General features: G+C 48.0%; 2 protein-coding genes across 3 annotated transcripts; one reads left to right on the top strand and one right to left on the bottom strand.

The window, feature by feature from the left end:
- Positions 1-354: 354 nt before the first annotated feature.
- LOC8034051 (cardiolipin synthase (CMP-forming)) lies at positions 355-8,720 on the bottom strand. Of its 2 annotated transcripts, none has more exons than XM_029979246.4 (8): positions 8,310-8,720; positions 8,076-8,254; positions 5,722-5,859; positions 4,390-4,519; positions 2,986-3,071; positions 2,135-2,203; positions 1,389-1,480; positions 355-514 (listed from the first exon to the last, which is right to left on the bottom strand). In XM_029979246.4, exons 1-8 carry the CDS (start codon positions 8,467-8,469, stop codon positions 427-429), a joined length of 942 nt encoding a protein of 313 aa, XP_029835106.3. In that variant the 5' UTR covers positions 8,470-8,720; the 3' UTR covers positions 355-426. The 2 variants fall into 2 exon arrangements, with proteins under 2 accessions (XP_029835106.3, XP_029835107.3); XM_029979247.4 differs by having other exon boundaries at positions 3,008-3,071.
- A 208-nt stretch (positions 8,721-8,928) lies between these two features.
- On the top strand, positions 8,929-18,426 carry LOC8034050 (probable glucosamine 6-phosphate N-acetyltransferase). Its single transcript, XM_002407447.5, has 6 exons — positions 8,929-9,158; positions 11,205-11,331; positions 12,224-12,286; positions 13,337-13,467; positions 14,802-14,863; positions 17,573-18,426. Exons 1-6 carry the CDS (start codon positions 9,135-9,137, stop codon positions 17,742-17,744), a joined length of 579 nt encoding a protein of 192 aa, XP_002407491.4. The 5' UTR covers positions 8,929-9,134; the 3' UTR covers positions 17,745-18,426.
- Positions 18,427-19,679: the final 1,253 nt, after the last annotated feature.

Raw genomic sequence — 19,679 nt, 5'->3', positions numbered from 1 at the left:
AAACTCTCCTCTTTTTGGGACTCAAAGTGGCTGGGCTAAAGAGGAATTCACAAAAATCTGCGACAAACCCAAACACTCGAAAATTTCAATTTCGTGGGGTGAAAAAACTTACATCAAAATCAATTGAAGCGTGACTTCGAAGCTTGGTGAATAAAATCATAATGAAAGAGTAATTTGGCACAGCAGCCAGACGTTCAGTAGGTAAGAACTTGAAAAGGGACCTCCTGAAAGCCTCAGGGCTTTCAATGTTTTCTTCGCTAATGAAAAAACTACTAAGGCTCTCTATTCCGATCAACTCCTATTCATGACACACAGTTTGATTTCAATAGAAAGAAATGAATGCTCACACAAAAATGGATTCGACATCAGTATTACGACATGGAAAAACAAGGGTGTGTAATATAATCTCTATTATGTATGCGAGGGCTATGCCTTCGCTTTAACGAACTTGTACGAGTCCTTCGAGAAGATGTACATCAATCCAGAAGTTGTCGTCGTGAAGGCAGTCAGGAACCTGAAAGCCACAGGTACAGGATATTAAAAAAAATAAAAGAGCCAAGTTCATTTTTTGAATTTTCCCTAATTTTCGAGATTTGATTCTTATTATTCTAACTTTATTTGGGAGTCCATCAACAATCAAAGGTTGCAAGCTGTTGAAAATTCATAAAGAAGAGAAAGAGCAACAATTCATCCAAAACAAGTTACAATGAAGTGAAACAAAAAACAGCTGAACCTCTACAGTTTACCCAGAGCACACCACATAGTCTTCAAAAAACACTCATTGTACTAATCGATAGGACAAAATAAATAAATGCTATTATTTGTCAAATAAAGATGGCACATAAAAAGTTAAAAAAAAAATAACGATGGAGCCCTTTTGGTAACGCCGTATATAAATTTGTAGGAAAGGCAAACAAAAACATGTCTGTACCATTTCTAAGCATAGATTCTTAAAGGGTCACCTTTAGTCATACAAGCAGTAGCGAATATAAAAGAGGGGGGGGGGGGGGGGGGGGGCCGGCATGCAGAATTCAAGGGGAAGGGGGGGGGGGGCGCCTTGAACACCGCAGCTGTAAATATTTAGGGCAGGGGGGGGGGGGGGGGGGGGAGGGGGGGGGGGGGGTTACGAGCCGTTGTACACAGCATCTGATACGCTGACCCCACCCTCACCAGTATCCGCCCCTGTGTATGAGTAACCATCGATTTGAGTGCTCAGCGCAGATTATACATGTTCCTGGATGCATTTAACATACACTGCACCGCAGCACCCAAGAATAATGTTACACTATAATCTTTACTTAAAGTGCCCAAAAAAACTGCCCAATGAACCCATGGTAGGCGATGGACAGATTGAACAAAAATACAATAATGCCTTGACAGGCACTTACCAAAATGCCTGCAGTGCGGGGTGGCCTACGAAGCTGAACACCGGAGCAGCTAGGGTTGCTGCCACCAGGCCAAGCTGGATTGCCGTGTTAGCCTAGAAATGAAATCCCAGTCTCATTGTGAGCTCTTTTCACGTTTGAGAAAGCTGGAGTGCAAAGAACGCGAAATGCAGGTGAGGGACCCACGCTCGCAACGCCCCGACCTAGAGGCCATCTTGTTCCGACACTGTGCAACCAGTTTGCACGCATGGCCGGACAACTCAACCAAAAAGTATCTTTTAATCGTTGCAAAGGGCATCCGATTTTCAGTGTTTGTTGAACTCACTCCCACACCGGAGGACCTGAAATATTTTCCCATACAACCGACGAGCACCCAGAAATTAATTCCTTCTTTGCGGGTATTGCTGGACAAAGTACGTCAGCATTTTCCGCTCGAGGTGGACATGGTTGTATGACCACTGTGAATTGCGTCACAAACCTAAATAAGGCCTTTTCCTTTTTTGGCCTTTCGAGGACAGCGAGCGGGCAGTTAAATTCTCGAGCGTTTCTTTGGACGACGCGTTTGTGTCGACACTTTGTGTGGATCGTAGGAAAGGCCATTAGCCGCTCGTAAACAAACAAAAGAAATGTGCGACGACGACGGTCAGAGAATTAAAAGTGCTAGAAACACAAATACTTAGTAGAAGAAGGACGTCCACTACGCGTAAGAACTAAATATAATGCCCATTGATTTTGAAGGGAGAGGTCACCTTGCTGATGGTCGTGGGCGTGAACTTGACGGTGGCCAGGGTGACGTCAAAGTACCGCGCCAGGGTCCTCTGGAAAGCGGAAAACACGCGTTGGAGCTTGGGGAAAGACACGGAATCTGTCACAGAATCCGCCTAGGTCGGCGGTTCTCAAACTTTCAGTTGTTGCGCGCCTCCCGACCCACTCAAGTGCAGTTCGGAGACCCCCGACGCATCCTGCGTCTGAGGTCTCGCGCAATGCCGTGGAAAAGCTTTCTTTTCATTTAGCGCGAACCCCCAAGAACGCTCTCGAGGACCTTCTCTGGGGGTTTGTGGACCATAGTGTGAGAGGTCTATAAAACGAAAGAACTCCTTCCTCTTTGGGACAATAATGCGTGGCGGGCAATGGCACGATGCAAATGCAAACTCGTCGGGCAGAAATTGAGAAACCACAAACGGGGAAGCGGTAAACGAAGTGGCCGGAGAAGCATTCTAGGCTGTGTAGACAGGATGGCCATATCTTACGCCGCTGCACCATTCTAAAGTATCAAATTATTTAGAATGGAACCCTCCGAAGCAAAAGTTTTGAACGTCTGCCCGCACATGCATTTTCCGCAAAATCTGGCAGGGAAATCTACGTCGCGTGACCTATATGCCAATTTTGTTTCCCCGCTAAATTTAGAAAATAAATTGACAAAAAAAACATTTTTTTTTTTACTGCCCGAAATGATTGATTCATGTCTAGAGAAATTTAAACGATCGCTCCATAAATACTGCCCCTGGTGCATTAAATGACTTTGAGGATAAAGATAAGCGTCAATTTTCTCGACTCCTGCGTATAAATGGTTGAGCGAGTTGGTTTCGGGTACACTCACGGGAGAGGGGAGAGAGACAAACCGCAGGTATCCAGCACACCCCAGGATGATGCCGTCCCTGGCCAGGATCAGGGCTGTGAGGGGCACTGGAACAAAGGGGCACAAATCCCCACTGAAGATCGCAGTTGGGCTCAAACAATCCAATGAGCAGCAATGTCTTTTTGTGTGTGTGATTTGTTTTACAAGCAGGATGCTTTTTTATACATAATACAATGCACAAAAAGTTCTCACAAACATGGAACTACGATTCGAAATCCGAAACCGCTAGAATGCTGCGCAACCCAATGCACTCAAAATAAGACCGAATGGAAGAAAAGTGGAATTTTTTCGTCTTTAACGTTTCCATTGGATGCTTTCGATCCTGAACAGATTGCAAGCACTGTACGCGCTCCAGCTGGATAATTAGGAAAACCCTGCGCATAGACATTACACTTTACCTTTGGAAAGGAAACCCAACCACTGGGACGCATCTTTAGGGGAGAAAAGCTTGAAGGTGAAAGGAGCAATATAATAAAATTTAAAAAAAACGTGCTATGGTTTTGACGTGCAACCGAAATCTCAGAAATCTCAACCTTCTCTAGAATAAGCCTCGGCTAGGATTCGAACCCACCACCTGGGGATGTGTAGGCCGGCACCTTGCCTCGGATTAACAGAGGCAGCCAAAAGAGTGAGGAAGAGTGACAAAAAAAACGGAGAAAGGAAGCACACGATAAGTTAGGTGCTGTTGTTTTGCTGCGTTGACTCGAAGTTGTTTGAGTGCTCGTCATATTTATTTTCACGTAGAGCACGATGTCGGTGTTTTCGTGCAGACTAAAGCTACAAAAGCTCTATAGGTACCTCTTGTCACCTCCAAAAGCAAGGAAGTTTCGCACATTGAAGTGGTTCTTAAGAGATTTGGTTGTCAGAAGAACGAGCCATGCTTTTGGCGTTTGAAGCGTGTTTTTGTCTTGGTAAGATAAGACATATCTTAACTCTTTCCAAACTATGCACACAAATGTATATATCTAAAACTCTCGCTTTTTTAGGGGAATATATTGTATATTGAGCCATTTTAAGAATTTCGGCAGAATTCTATTCTCTACGTTTGGCAACCAACGTTTGCGAAGAAATGTTTTGCCAGGATAAGTGGCAGGTGGCATCTGAAAGGGTTAATTCTCTACAAAAGGGGGAAATTAGTAATACTACACGAGGATCCAGACTTTTTTTACTACATTTCTTAGGGTGCGAGAGTATTGATACAGAAGCCAAGTTTTCCCACTTCTTCGCGTGTATCAAAGCGTCGCCAGCAATAAAGTCCGCTCAAAATCACCGAAACCCGCATCTATGCCCCACCATTCCGAAGCGGCAGAAATGCGTGGGATTTTTCGCTCTGGATTATGGAACTCCCTGGGCATGAGCACCCACCCGGGATGAGTCCCGCCACGGTGAGGCTGAGGAAGAGGGTGGCAACCAGGCACTTGTCTGCAAGCGGGTCCACCAGCGTCCCCAGGTTGCTCTGCTGGGACGGGAATGCCCGGGCCACCCACCCGTCCAGCTGGGCACAAGCCGAAAAATTGGGCGCTGAACGACGGGGACCCCACAACCGGGACGCGAAAGCCACAACCTGAAATACGGCTTTTCATCCACTCGGAAACCGCCGCTCGAGATCCGGCTGATTGGACCTTCATACTCACTCTTTCATTAGATTTTTCGCAATGGCGACCGAGATTAAAATAAGCGGGCTAAGGCGCCTTTCTCGATGGCTAGCAGAACGCCGAAAGGAAGTTTAGCCAAACAAACTTAGAATATGTAGTTGCACGGAGTCAAAAGATCTGAGTCCCTCTCCTGTCATATTTCTCCGCCCTGTACATCCGGTTGGATTTTGACTTTCTAGGGACACGTATGGTCCCGAGGTGAAAACTTCTTTCAGAGTGGTGTCTCGACGCCGTTCCAAAGTGCACAAAAACCTTAATTCTGTTTTAGAACGTCGAGTCCTGTTGCGAGTTCCAAGTCTTACAAACTGCTCGTCGGGTACTGCGTTGCAAGTGCAGAATAACGTACAGGTAACGAATGAGGAACCTTTCCGCAGGAAACATAAAAAGAACTAAGAGCGGACTGTTTCTTTTCTTCCTCTTCTTTGGAAAGCGTTCCGACTCGATCGTGACGAGTTTGCGGAAAACAAACGGTGATGCTGCCGGTCCCATGGATCGGACACACTGTTGCTGCTCGGCCGGTGCAGCAAACATCTTTATCTAAGGTGTGGGATTGCATGTTTACAGAGCACAGTTTGTGTTAGCCTTCCCATAGTCACCGGGAGGATGAGAACAACAAGAAGGGTCTCGTTTCGACATCACTTTGACATCCGAGAAGCTTGGAGCATGCACACGTGGCATGGCAAAAGGTATCGAGCACGTGCTGGAGGCATTCGAAAGAGACTGTCGTCTCGTCAGCGATTACAGCCACCTAGAAGACAAGGCCTTTCCCCCACCAACCTCCTCACCATCGAATCCACTCCCGCCTACCTTATGTAGGCATTGCCCCTAACGTGCCCCGTACCATCTCGCGACACTAGCACGTGGCAACGCCACGACGGGTGCATCTGCCGCTTTGCGACGACTTTCGTCGAGGCGCTTTTGACGCTTGAGGCAGGTCAGGACCTGCCGATGAGGGGGTCGGGCGGTGGCGTCATTTTCTAGGCGGCATCGATGTAGCGCACCGCAGGCAAAAGCGGCGACCGGACCCTGTTTGCTGCCGTACCACGTCAGTGATGCCCGCAGCTCCAAAGAGGACCAGGGCGGGGGTGTAGCTCCCTGTGACGACGAGGTATCCCAGCACGGGGCTGGAACATAGCCTGGCCAGGGACAGGGCGTTGGGCACCGTGAACACGTTCTCCTTCTGTGTGGGGACACGGGGGGGTGAGGACGGCAACACCCCGAGACACCCGCCACCCAAAACGGCTTTCTCAATGGCGCAAGTCAGGAAGCCTGCTCGGTAAGTGGAGGCTAGGGTCAACATTGTTATCCTTGGTCGTGGAACTTCCCATAGGCACCGTACAAAGAGTGAGCTCTCGACAAATGCGATAAATTAAAAAGATGTATCCTAACGTTACGAATAAAGTTGGGAAACGCGGAACTTGCAGCGTGTTCACAGCGACGCGGGGTGTTTCTTTACGAGCCTTTGTGAGCTCAAGAGTCGCTTCAAACTCCGATACATTTAGCGGGAAAATGTTCCCCACTAAATTTAGCGAGAAAAAAATTGGCTATAATTAGCGGGACTGTAAAAGCTTTTTGTGACAGTTGTTTTCCGATGCCTTATCTTAGTCTCACGTCCCAGTTTGGTCGGGAGCTCTTAAAAACATACTGCGTTAAAGAAAATAATTTGACTTAGTTACTTTTGGTGAGTCACTAAAGGTGCCCTCTATCGGGTAGTCATGGAACAAAAGCTGCGTTTACATGAATGCGATTTAGTTGGATAAACTACCGTTGTTGCATTCAATGCGGAATGGCATAATGCTATAGGGAAGCACATTCAAGTCGCTAGACGGAGCTGCATCGATGCGGTCCATGTAAAAGAAGGTCGCGTCGCATTTCGGAACGGGGAGGATTATGGGACGGCGTTCGCTGTGGGACTGAGTGACCAGCTGAGAACGGTCACTCGTTAGTCGTCACTCAAATACGGCAACCAATCTCATTGGCGGAGAGCGGTCCAGCGTGGTCACCTGCAGTTTCCCTTGAGAAGAAATGCGAGCTTTTATTGCTATCATAAGTGAGCGGAATGTAGCTGAGCTGCTCGGTGAGAACAGCCTCGTCCAAGCCTTGCAAATTACCACTTGCGGCTCCGAGGTGACCCCTAGAGGCTCCACAAGCACGATTGACGCCAAGAGCTTTTAAAACGGGTACCGCAGAACGGACAGTGCTTACTTCGGTATCTTTCCTGCTTGCGCTGGGGTCTCTCCGCCTCGATGTTCAGTTGCGTTTGGCGCAATCTGGCGAGGCGAAGTGCAGCGGCATCCTCCGCGTGGTTGGAAACAATATCACTCGCCAGGACGTGTGCGCTCACGTCGCCTCTGTTCCAGGGGACTGAGCCCCAAGCGCTCGAGTTTTGGTGCCTCTTATGTCTCCTAACTTCTTGTACAGCATCAAAGACAGCGGGTATGATCGTTACGCTCGTCAAAAGTAGTCGAAAGGGCCTCCGTGCACAAAGCACCGAAAAACATTGTCACATTGTGCAGTTGGTGCCAGAAACGCAGCTTTAACTTTACGATGTGGCACGACGTGCCGCCACCTTCACAAAGGACTTGATGTGCATCCATGTAAAAATTGACGCATCGGCTTCGTTCCAAGGATGATTGGAGTCGACGGTTAAGACTCACCCATGCAAATGCACTTATATTCAGATTCTCTATATTTCCTATCTTATATGCACATCATTCTTTTTTGTCTCGAAAATCTTTTGACAGTGTTACATAGAATCATTTCTCATAGACAGCACGCACATCTGATCACGCAAATACCGCAGAACTTTAGCTCTAGTGAAATGCAGTTCCAGGGCCACCTCATAGATGGCGCCAGCGTGCTCTTTCGTACCAGGAAGTACCAGGAAATTGATACAGTGTGCACTGCTTGTGGAGAGGAGGACGAGACGGCTGAGCACTTGATACTCTACTGTAAAGGGCTTCACCCTATGCCTACCGAAGACAACATAGATTTAATAAAGTCATTGGGTTTTAGAGACAGCGAAGGGAGAGTGGATTTCAAGACTGTAGAGATTACCAAGCAAAGATTAAGTGAATGGTGGCAGAAATCGAGAGAAAACTAGGTATTTTCTTATCCACTGATGGCAAGGGGGTTTCATAGCCTCACTTTCTTTGCACTGCGGAGTGAATATAGATTTCACATTTAAATATTCTAAGCTTAAATGGTAAAACAAAATGGCTAGGTGGCGTAAGCTACCGCCCGATCCAAAGGGCTCAGCCGTATTCATCCATCCATCATCCATCCATCCATCCGTCGCAAGAGACAAGAGCTAGGTCCTAAGCAAACGAAAATGTATGAACGGCTTTTAACCCCAAATACTAAATACGTTCGCAAAAACGGGGCAGTATTCCCCACCAGGTTTCCGATCCTCTCGGACACGATCCTCTTGGTCTGGCGGACGTCTGCAGACACGCGGCCTCGCGTGGCCCTCAGGCTGTCCCTGGTCCGGATCAGCGAGTCCCTGGTTGCCGCGATCCTCGCCCGCGACCGCACGAAGGGCAGCGGCCTCGCCGGCTCCTCCAAGTTCTTGGAACCTGGGGAAAGACCGTGTCAACGTTCCCGCAACCATCGCTCACCGAAGGCTCGTACTTGACCTCGTGCTCGTCGAGACGCAAGCGACGCGGGCGCAGCAGAGTGTCACCTCGAAGGCGTCCCAATCGGGGCCCAACAAGCTGCTAAGCCCGAGAAATTCGCGGTGACCGTAGATCTTGTGGAACTGGACACGACGCAGCGCCAACCGAAGAGCCATGGTGCATGTAGTCGGAGCACTTGCCTAAACGTTTCCACTGCGCACTTGTGTGGATTTCGACAAGACTTAACCGTCATGAAGTCAACTTTGCATCACGACGACACTCTCGACGAGTTCTCACGACGGGACATGTATGTCAGAACGAAAGACTCACGTTCACCGCAAATATTTCGACTGTAAACAGGTAAACACGCGTTAACTCCTGGCAATAACCGCTCCCATGGTATGGCTTTGGATTGGATAAAATTGGATTAGAAGCAACTACAGCCAATATTGATTCGCATCGCGTGTTATTTCTGTGACCATTAAAGCTATTTAGCTATTTAAGTATCAAATTGAGCGGATACCAGTTATTTAAGTCTTGTTTTGCTTTTCTATCCGTCCGAAGAGCACCCACTTTGCACAATTTGTTGGCCTAAAAGGCTCTTTAAGTGCCAATCATATCCAATCCAATTTAACGATTGGTGCGACGTGCAGCGATGCGGAAGCAAAGCTCAGGTGGCACGTCGTCTGCACCAGTCTGTACGTCGACTCTTCGAGTTGCTTCGTGCGGTCCGCGCCAGCCGTGCCTCTAAACCGTTTTTTGCTTTGCAACCTACGCCTCAGAACTTTAAAACCGAGGAATCTAGGTACCCGCAGGATACCCACCGGGCCATCGGTGAACCATGGCTGTGGATGCCGCCTTAACGGTACGCAACTTCTCATACCATACAACTCGTCCCCGTTGCTCTAACATACCGGTCCAGTGGGACCGGTAGCGTGCCTGGCCTTGATTTGTACGGAGAATTGTTACGCTGGCCAGTTGAGAGTTCGTGAACTCGATACATTCATTTCTTTGTCAAACCTGACCACGCGCCATAAAGCAGCGATTAGCGATAGGAAGACTGCACTTTTCGTTGCTTACGTATTTCTGCAGGTATTCGCAGTTTTCGTTTGCAGACGTGTTCTTTCCGCGCAGCTGTACTCAAGTGCGTAGATTTTTTTTCTTTAAGCTCGTTTTGTCATTTAACTAACGTTAGTTGAAACATTTAAGTATCTTAAGTAGCGTTATGAACGTGTCCCATTAATTTATTGTTTTCAAGGCGCGCGCGTCCAGAGAATAGACGGGTATTAAAAGGAAAATCAAAGTAGGTTTGCGCTCTACCCGCACCTGCGTCGATATGCAATGTTATATCTTGGTTGGTTGTCGGATTAAACGGAAAAATATACGCGGAGAAAGAACAAAGGATATATATATATGGTGATCACCCGGAACCTGAGTACTCAAATGAGTAAAGATACACATTTTATTATTAACTTTTTATTCCCCACTAATAGCTTAGTACTTTTTTTAAAACATCTATATAAAAAAAAGCGCATGGAGCAAAAAAAAAAAAAAGTATATGGTGAATTCGCTTTGAAAAATTTAGTTTTGGGTGTTAAGTGTTGGAACACAATCCAACACAGTACATCATTGTTCTGCAATTGGGCTGCTCGGAAAATGGTGCACAGGACATGGCAAAATTCAATGAAATCTAAATATGTACTGATGGCTCTTAAAACACTTCGAAAGAAAAAAAAAAAGCCATCACGGCACATTTCTGCATGCAACATTTACCTAGGTGATCTACCTGCACTAACAAAGCTTCTAATGTCGAATGCCTTCTGCGTATGGTGGAAAGCGTTTTAAGGAACTTGACCGTGCCGCCCTTGAACGCCGTTCTCTCGTCTAAAGGGGTCACCAAGGTTGCAGTACGAATCCATTTGACCTGTTGCCGGAATCTGGTTCACCTTGAAGGTATCGGCGGCCAGAGCACGCACACACCGACTTGGAATGCCGGCCGGAAATTAAAGATAATTGCATCAGTAGCCGGACAGCAATCTGGGGCCATCTCTCACGTGGAGCTGTAGCACATGCATTTATTTTCAAAAGGCGCAGCGCGAAATGGTCTCTCGTCACACACACAAATGTTTTTCTATGGGGAGGTTTTTTTTCTACACTGTAAAATAAACATGAGGAGAGGGGAAAAGGGCAAGGTTTTCGTCGATACCTCGTCCAACTGTGCCCGTTCAGTTCCACCGGTCATATTGGCGGGTTTGGTTTAACCGACGGCATTAGAAAATTAAGGCAACCATCGTCACAAATGCGAAAATATACTGTCGCCGTATTCCGTGGCGGGTTTACTATAGCCAAGACAAGCCCCTCCCACAAAGCTTTCTGCAAGCCACGATTAGTGGTTTCCTGCTCTCCAACATCAGTTGAAAGAGTGGAGGGCTCTGTGGCAAGAACTTTTCCCGCATTTCTGAATCTGCCGCGGGCCACAGAACATGTTGCGATATCTTGAGCGAACGGTCCTTTAGCCCGAGCTATCAACGTAGAGTTACCCGGAGTAATTTTTATGACTAAGAAATAGATACACAAATATAGGTGCAATTACGGCACGCCTCGCTACTGATATGAGGTGTCTAGGACTTTTTTTCTTCTGCACTGAGGCTTAAGGTCTGCTTTGACATCGCAATTTTCCTAAACAGAAAGGAGAGGACCGATTTGTGTCCGAATCTGGCGTGTGTGACGTTACCTTACAAATTTCCTTCTTACGAAATGCCTCATTTATAAGTAGTCCCTTGGCACACTTGTTAGGACAGAGTTCATCAGATAGGTGGCGCCAGTATGTGTGTTCTCCCATCATAAGAGATATGCAGTGGCAAGTGTGTGAAGCAGCCACGATCGTAAGGCGCACTGACTTCCGTCACAGAACGGCGGCGAGGCAGAGGACTCATTCCTTTACGACCCGAGCCTCCTGGAGGGCCTGGACGACCTCAAAGGCCCGCCCTGCCCCACCCTCAGGGTTCGGCCCTTGAGCGTGGACGACTACGACCGGGGTAAGTCGCTTCGGCTGTGTACGTCATGGCCGCGTTTCACGGACGTAACTAGACGCGCAAAAGGTGGCGTTGCGTGCGTGTTGCACGTGCATTTGGATGTGCAGAAGACAACATTGCTCGCACAGTTCGCATGCATATTAAAACGTTCGGAAGACAATATTGCTTAGTGCGTCGGTTGCAATTACTGCGAGTCCTAACGGCTTGTTCACACACTTGCAACCGAGTAGGACCGACTGAGATAAGACCGGCTTTTAGACCTCTCGCAACGACTTAGGACCAGCGCTATAGGTGGAGCCAGCAAGGTTACTGAATGTTTTCTCGGACTGGTATTAACTTTGTCTGATTGGGAAGCAAGATGATGCTCACAATTGGTCCCCCGCAGTCATGTGAAAAAAAGAAAATTGGGGTGTGTGTATATGTTTATACAGCCTAAAACTTAGTGCCTAACGGGCAACTTGTCTCCCAGCTATAGATGAGAAATTTACCTCGTGCAGTACAACCGCTAGCCTAAGGTCTGTAATGTGCACCTTGCAGTGATGATACATGACCGCACACTGGTACGATGGTCATCCAGATCGAAACGAGCAGGGGTGGGGATTGAACCCGGGAAAATCATACACATAGAAGTATCCCAGTCACGTGACTACGCTGCGGAACCCAGGGATCCTGGCCAGGATCCCTGGGTTCCGCAGCGTAGTCACGTGACTGGGATACTTCTATGTGTATGATTTTCCTCTATATTTGTATCAGCCATAGCTATAGCTCTTTCCAAAATGAGTGCCATGTGACCAGTGGCATGGCATAGTATAGTGCCATGAAATGGCCTCATCCTAGTTTTGGGCGTTATCTTAAATTTGTACTTGAATGTTACATTAAGTTTGTTATTTTGAAGGGTTCCTGGGACTCCTCAGTCAGCTCACAGTTGGCGGCGATGTGTCGAGGGAGGAATTCCTTGGTGAGTAGTCCCTCGAAATGTTCCTTCTTTGCATGACAGACATGGCAGTGGCTATAATTTGTTACGTCTCCCCATCTCCAGTAAGTTACTTGGGGTAGCAAAAGAAATACAATTTAAAAGAGTGGAATGCGCAGCTTGACAAATTAAGTCTATTGTGGTGCTACGAAGAAGGCCCAGAGTGATGTGTGGACACCTCCATCTAATAAATGAGTCACTGTCTACTGCATCGATTCATTTTTTTGTAGAAGGTTTTATGTACACTTCACAACTGCACTATTCTTGCAACCGCAACCTTAGCGTATAGTTAATTTAACCATATAAATGCCTCGCAGAAGTGGATGATTGCCGAGCCAAAAGGGAATCTATACAGAAACTTGCTCGGGAGAAAGTCACACCTTTCATATATTGCTGAACCCAAGGTTATGACACCATTTCCAGCAGACTTGGAAGGTTAGCAGGATTAGGTAATTTGCAGGGAGGTAGCAGCATTAGGTCCTAGGCTTTACCTACACACCCCTTGCTCATGAAGGTGCTTTGTCATTTTATGACTCAATGGTACATAGACCAGCCAGAACAGAAGAGGTACCTTTAGTTTTCGATTAACTCACAATGGCAGGACAATGCATGGCCAGCACAAAAATTGGTTATGGAAGCTGAAAAAGGATGAATGCCTGTAATCTTATGGCAAAAGTACCTTCATACCAATCACGTATGGATGCTCATAATTATGGTTAGCTTGCGACAAAATCAAGGACACTGCGGGCAAAAGCTGTTAGCACGTGCCGATTCATTGTACGTTAGCACCGCCTAGTAGCAACATGAGGAATCCTGGTTCGTCTTCCCAGACACTTATGTACCCAACATGCCACCACCTCATCACGCGAGTGACAAGGGCACTTGGTCCGAAAGTACTACGTCTGTAGTTTGACAGCTGATGTGCCGTACCCCCATGGGAAAGAACTGCAGGACGAGTCAAAGAGCGAGCAGTTTGCGGTTTGCCGAACGACTATAGTTTCTTCTCATCGATCTTTCCGTTTTCATTGGTTGCAGCCAGGTTTCACGCCATGCGTTCTCGGCCCGGCACCTACTATGTGACCGTGGTCGAAGACACGGAAAGAGGGGCCGTGGTAGGCACTGCCACGCTCGTTGCCGAACTCAAGTTCATCAGAAACCTTGCCACGGTGAGCGATCATGCCGTCTGGGCATGCGTGCCTTCGTGAAGCGTTGAATGCGGAACGTGTTTGGTGATGGAGGGTATTAGCAGCTCGGAGAACGTGGGGCGGAAGCTCACGCTGCAGAACACGGGGATCGTGCGGTCATTGCACAGGATGGTTGATCGCAACCACCCTGTTGGAATCAACAGGATGGTTGAAACACAAGTTTATACTCGGAACTGGATGACTGTTGTGTCCCGTGCAACTACCTTGTCAAGATGATGCAGGATCCTTTGTGTTGCAAGTCTTGGTCCGAAGCACCAAACTGAAAAATTGTTGCACTCTCCCCTGCAGGGATGCTGGACTCCCATAGTTAAATGTCTGGGACATGGTAACCACGAAACTAACCCACCCTCACTTCCCCCTCCCCCCCCCCTTCCCCGCAAAAAAAGAATGACTGCAACATTTGCACTGCGAGACTCGTTCGATCAGTTTTGAGATGCGCATCTGTTCAGGGGTTAACATCCCAAACAGAAATATGTTTCAGAACCGCTCTTAACTCAAGACGAGTCTCGCCATGTAAATATTGCATCAAAAGGTCTTTGCTTTTTGGGGAAAATTCATTTTGTGACATGCGTGGTTTTCCCATGCACTTAAAAGGCAACTCTGGTCAAACTTTGATGTTGAAAAACAATGCGGTCCTATGTTGTATAATCTGAAAAGCCTATGTGTAAAATATTACGACGCAAATCTGCCTAAAAGTTTCTTAAACCAACCAACAAAGTCGGAGCGGCAACATGCACCAAAATCTGCTTAATCTAGCAGGCAATGCGCAACGTGTGGACTAGCGCAGTCAAGGCTGCCGTGTGGACACAGCCAACACTGCTCAGAATGTCAACAACTGGAAGAATTGTTTCGTTTGTTTCTTACTTTTTGAGGCGCGGAGTACGAGGGCAAGAGAAAAAAAGATTGTGGGGCGCGCGCCGCTTTCGTTGACGGCATAGCCGACGTCTCCGTTTTACGTGATGTCCAGTAGTTACGGGGACCTTGGTGTCCAGTAGTTACGAGCAGGTCCAATGTTCCCTGCCGCGGGCAAAGTTTCGGTTTTGCTTTGTGATTTTCGTTTCAACTCGGTTTGCAAGAAAACTATTTAAATTTTCGGACAACGAATGGCATAAAACTGTTTATCAGAATTTTTGACACAATAATCACCCGTAATCTCAGAATTTATAGAATTGACTGGAGTTGCCCTTTAAAAAAAAAAAGTTTTTTGGGGAGTCTGGGCAGCCAGAGTCTGTGTCTGCAGCCAATATGAAAGCCCTTCTTTTTTTCCAAGAGCTGAGTCGGGGGTGTTGTTTCAGAGGGGCCGTCTCGAAGACGTGGTGGTCTCCAGCGATTACCGTGGCCGTCAGCTCGGAAAACTGTGAGTTGCGCATGTCCACAATGTGGCCAGCGGCCGTTGATATCTCAGCACCCTGCCAGTGATTCCGCGATAAACCTGAGCGGCGGTTATCTTGGCTTCCTGGGATGACTTTATGCAAAATTTTTCATATCGTAAGTTGGCGTTCGCATAAGCTTCCTTACTGTTGTGAAATGGGGATTTCGTTAGCTGAAGTGGATGTGTAATGGCAAAAATTGCAACGACTTCTATCTCTGAGCCTTTCGCTATTCCGCTTGATACAGCGACCCTGCATCGAGCATGCCTTTGCTTCCACATCCAGATTCACCTTTGTTTCCTATTAACCCTTTCATGCTCACTGATGTACCTGTACGTCAGCGGGGGAGCGTCCCGCACGGTTGTTGACGTACATGTATGACCGCGACTGCTCATTGAATTCCCGTTTCTGCTTGTACGGGCGCGTTCACTAAAGCCCCTCGATGTGTTTGCGTTTGTCTTGCAAGTAGCGTCAAATGCGCGAGTGCACGAGGCCCATGTCTCGAGCGGCCCTTGGAAGCAAATGGCGGCGTAGCACTGAAATGAGCGGGCCTTGGAAGCGAATGGCGGCGGAGCACCCGCTCATGGCACGTGTCTCACGCGCTTCCACAACAATGGTTGGCGGTACTTGTAAAAAACGCTTTTATCAAGGGGCTTTAGCGTTCACGGGGACGTGCTGCCACCTGGCAGGTTCGGAGGGAACTGCGACCATATAACTGTTGTCGTGTTTGTTTTGGGCTGGCTCTTTGAAATTGCGAAACTGGACGCGCTGTGCATGTGCTACTTTCGAGATGGCCGCACGTGCCCGCTGCTCCGCAAGTAGCGGAGATCAGAGCGATGGCTCTTCGGGTTCAGACTTTCAACCCTTCTCGGTACCCAAGTTGGATGACAGCTCGACATCCGACAGGGGCCTGTGTGTGGAACTCTGCTTCAAGGACTACCACACTTTGAAGTACTAGAAAGTTGACAATTAAAAGATTTAGTCCTTTTTGTTTTGTTCAACCTTGAGCGAGCGTGCTGCAGATGTTTGAAAGTGTGTATTACTATTTATTTTAAGTCTTACATCTTTTTATGCGACAATAAACTAGTGTATCCTCTTTGCTGTCACAACAAGGAAAGGGGTGTGTCTTTGGACAAAAATGCAACCATAGAGAGGCTAATACAAGAAAAAAAAAATCTGTTTTAAAGTTTTGCTTTTTCTAGAAGTCTCATAAAACAGCATGCAGTCTTTTTTTTTTTTTTTTTTTCCGAGACATTTTTGAAGGAAATTTACTTTCAGGACACGGCACTCAGAAACCTAGTGGAAACTGCCGAAACCTAAGTCGTGGTGCACGGAATGAATCTTCAACTGGGACATTTACCACGTGCCCGTTTTTGTCTATCGACGTTTCAACCATATAATGTTGCGGATTGGCACCACCTTCCCGGCAGACACGCATTCCGCCATACCTAGCTTTGGCTGTCCAGACGACGGAAACTCGTAAGCTGCGGACTAGCTCCTGCTACTGTGCAGCTTGGAGTATACGTTGAAGCGTGCACCCGGACTGTTATCGGATCCGCAAAAGCGATTTGCCAAAGTGCTCCCAAAGTCACCATCGGGTCGTTTGCCGTTGAATTGATTTCTCAAGCGCAAGAAATCGTCTCCTTTGTGCTAGAATTGGGATGGACATTTAAAAGCTGGTTTACACACTTGCAACTGCTTACGATCGAATGCATCTCTTAGGACAGACAAGACATGGCGCCATCTTTATTGGGTCTCGACATTTCCACGTCACGTCTCGTTGATATGGATACCCGCTATAGGGACACCATTTTCGGGGACTGGGAAAATGGATGCATTTATGTCTCCTTATTATGGACCATTTTTTTGGTAACCAAGGTGTACATATTAACGAAACATTGTCGTTACTCCTACTTTTTTTTTCTGGATTCTTCCGTCTTTTTGGGATCAAAACGCTTTGACGATGTCATAAACCACCATTTCTCGTAGATGGTAGTTACGTTTGATCAAACATATACTGCAAAATCTAAGCTCTATTGAAATGCAGCTCCTGGGTCGCCTCACAGATGGCGCCAGCGTGTTCTCTTGTCGTAGGAGATCGCGAGAACTCGGTCGTAAGCAAACACAAGCGTGCAATCAGAATGTAAGACGGCTAGGAGCGGACCAGGGTGTAAGATAGGCTGGCGGAGAAACGACAGTCGGTGGGGTGACGCGATTGCATCCCTGCTTCAAGAAAGTTTGTGGCACTCCACATAGATGGCGCCACGCGGAGAAGAAACGAAAAAACACGATATTCTCGTCCATTTTGTGAACGATGCGACCGACCGGCAATTTATTTCGTAAACTGCATGCGGACCACACAAGCTTAATCGAGAAAACTTATAATATATTCAATATATAGGTTCCGTTTTTTCTGTAGTTTTACATTACAAGTTCAAGGGGTGTGCGGCACAATGAATGAAGTCGAGTTGAGAAGTCCGCCATAGCGCGTCGTGAATGCATCGGCGGCGTTGACTCCACTCCGCGTGCAGATGTCTTCGGTGATCTAGCTTCTAAGTTTCTACCGTTTACATGCGAGCAAGGCAAGGCAGGACGGACTCGAGTTCGTACACGGAGCTCCGTACGAACTCGAGTCCGTTGCCCTCTGTATACCGTTGGGCCATCTATCCACGACCTCTACTCGCCCTTCCTCGCAGGGTCGTCCAGACCGTGGTGCATCTGGCCCGCAAGGTCGGCTGCTACAAGCTGACCCTGGACTGCAAGGACTCCCTGACCAAGTTCTACGCCGACAACGGATTCACGTTGGAACCCGGCAACGCAAACTCCATGAGCCTGCGATTTTTGGAGGCCGGCGACGCCCCGCACTGACGGGGGCCCGCACTACTACAGCACCCGCGATGAGTCTCTGACCGGCGCGTTTACTGCGCCCAAAAAAGCGGTACCACGTTACAAGGGGTCGCTCTTCGGCTCGGCGGTCTGCGGAAGCTTAGGCGGTCGGGAGTTGGGACTACGCGGCGACGGCAACGCCCATATTCACTCTTACTTTTTGCCGCTACTTCTGGTGCCGACTGCCAGGATTGCGACTTCTGACGGTGTGACACTCTTACTTTTGTGACGTCGTTTGGTGCCGCTCGGGACCATTTTTGGCGTATTGAAGGGAAACGACAACAAGCAACGGTCGTCCAGGACTCGTTGCAGGTTCCATAGCTCGACGGTCCGGGTAAACGTGGGGACGTTACGACGGAAGGGGACGAAGCACGGAGCGTCGGTCCACCTTGACGTGTCGGTGTGTCCGGCGACATGCTTCCGTGTCTCGTGGCAGAAAAAGAGAGTGCAATATATATAAATAAAAAGAGTAACTCGCATTCCCTATCCAAACTGAGTCCGTGTCAACTCTCCGTAGAGTATGTACAATAACATAGAGGAAAAGGTATCGCAGTTTGGAAGCGGCCGAAATGTGGGACCTTTTGGTGCCGCTTTTATACACGCCAAGAAGCGGGAAAACAAACGCGGCATTGCGCGTCGTATAAAAATAAAGTTGACGAGCTGTCCTACGGCTCCAACTTGTCACAGCAAAACGAATGCACCTACCCTGTCATCCACTTTCTTTCTCTGTTTTTCTGTCGCTTTCTCATTTTCTCTGGGGACCACCAATGTTTACGATTTGCCGCATTCTGCCCCCGTCTTTAACACCCGAAAATTTGGCAGCCTCTCTAATCGTAATTGGATTGTGCCGCTTTGGGAAAACAATGAGGGTTGCATACGGGAAAGGGGATAAAAAGTACAAAGTCACTTGCCAAAAAGCCAGGACCGACGCAAATTAAACATTTGATGCGGCCTCTCGTGGCAACCGGCCAGGAGTGCATGTCTAGCCCCGCCCTCACGACTCCATGTTGCAGCTTGGTACCGCCAAGGTGGCAATTTGGCGCCATTATTTTGCGGGGCTCGTTCGTCTCGAAGCCGTCGCGTAGAACATCAAAAGTGGAGAAAGATGAGACCACATTATACCCAGTTTTGCACAAACCTCTTACCAGATGGCGTGACACGTCCCGTCGGGATCGACCGCTTGGCCCCCCTAGTATCGCGTGCCATTGATGGCGGCGAGCCAATCGTCGAACTAGATGAACTTTACGTCGGGCCTAAATAATTTGCGAGTTGGTGTCTCGACCTTCCAGAAGTAAAGAACAAGAAACCGCTTTTGCCTGCATGTCCTAGTTTTCATTTTAAAAACTGACAAAGATTGAGGTTTTCGACACCTGTCAACTCCTTCACCATCTTCCAAGTCACGTGCGCTGTGACGTGAAAGGGGACGCGCAGGCTTCCGGTGAAGCTCTCTCCAGAGCCATCAGTAAGCATCGACACCTCACCCGCTCGCGGCCACGTGCTTGCGCAGTGCGATCAGCATTGCAAAAGGAGGAAAGTGCCAACGTCTGGGTCCGGCCATCCCCGTCCGGCTCTGCCCCCACCCCCCTCTGGTTTTTGGCGGCTGTTCGCGGTAGCAGATAGAGCTGACGGTTTTGTTGACCTACGATAGATGGCGCCGCTAAACCTCCGTATAATAAAAGTTTTGTCAATGTTACCAGGTTTTCGACACACTTATATATGTTGGAACGACAAAATTTATGGAAAAATTGCCTTTTATCGAGCAGGTATTTGCACAACTTCTTATCTTTTTACAAGTACCCCACTGACGTCACGCCGCGTGGTTTTCATGGCCACCACTCGCGGCTGCAGGTAGGGAAATATTCCGAGTTTCGCCTCGCATTTACGCGGCGGAATCGCAACATTTTGAAGGAAGGAGGT

This window comes from Ixodes scapularis, unplaced genomic scaffold (genome assembly GCF_016920785.2).
Source record: "Ixodes scapularis isolate PalLabHiFi unplaced genomic scaffold, ASM1692078v2 PGA_scaffold10__122_contigs__length_95168666, whole genome shotgun sequence".
NCBI classification, from domain to species: Eukaryota; Metazoa; Arthropoda; class Arachnida; order Ixodida; family Ixodidae; genus Ixodes; species Ixodes scapularis.
The sequence above is the reverse complement of the archived record's forward strand: the minus strand, read 5'-3'. Positions and strand labels throughout refer to the sequence as shown.

What these genes read in the sequence shown, in the direction of transcription:
- LOC8034051 (XM_029979246.4), bottom strand. Translation starts at nt 8,469, where the DNA reads ATGGCTCTTCGGTTGGCGCTGCGTCGTGTCCAGTTCCACAAGATCTAC. An exon ending in CTGCGGGCATCACTGACGTG is followed by an intron (nt 4,520 to 5,721) that starts GTACGGCAGCAA and finishes GCTTGTGCCCAG; the next exon opens with CTGGACGGGTGGGTGGCCCG. An exon ending in CCCGCACTGCAGGCATTTTG is followed by an intron (nt 515 to 1,388) that starts GTAAGTGCCTGT and finishes TGTGGCTTTCAG; the next exon opens with GTTCCTGACTGCCTTCACGA.
- LOC8034050 (XM_002407447.5), top strand. Translation starts at nt 9,135, where the DNA reads ATGGCTGTGGATGCCGCCTTAACG. An exon ending in GTCGAGGGAGGAATTCCTTG is followed by an intron (nt 12,287 to 13,336) that starts GTGAGTAGTCCC and finishes CATTGGTTGCAG; the next exon opens with CCAGGTTTCACGCCATGCGT. An exon ending in TCATCAGAAACCTTGCCACG is followed by an intron (nt 13,468 to 14,801) that starts GTGAGCGATCAT and finishes GTGTTGTTTCAG; the next exon opens with AGGGGCCGTCTCGAAGACGT.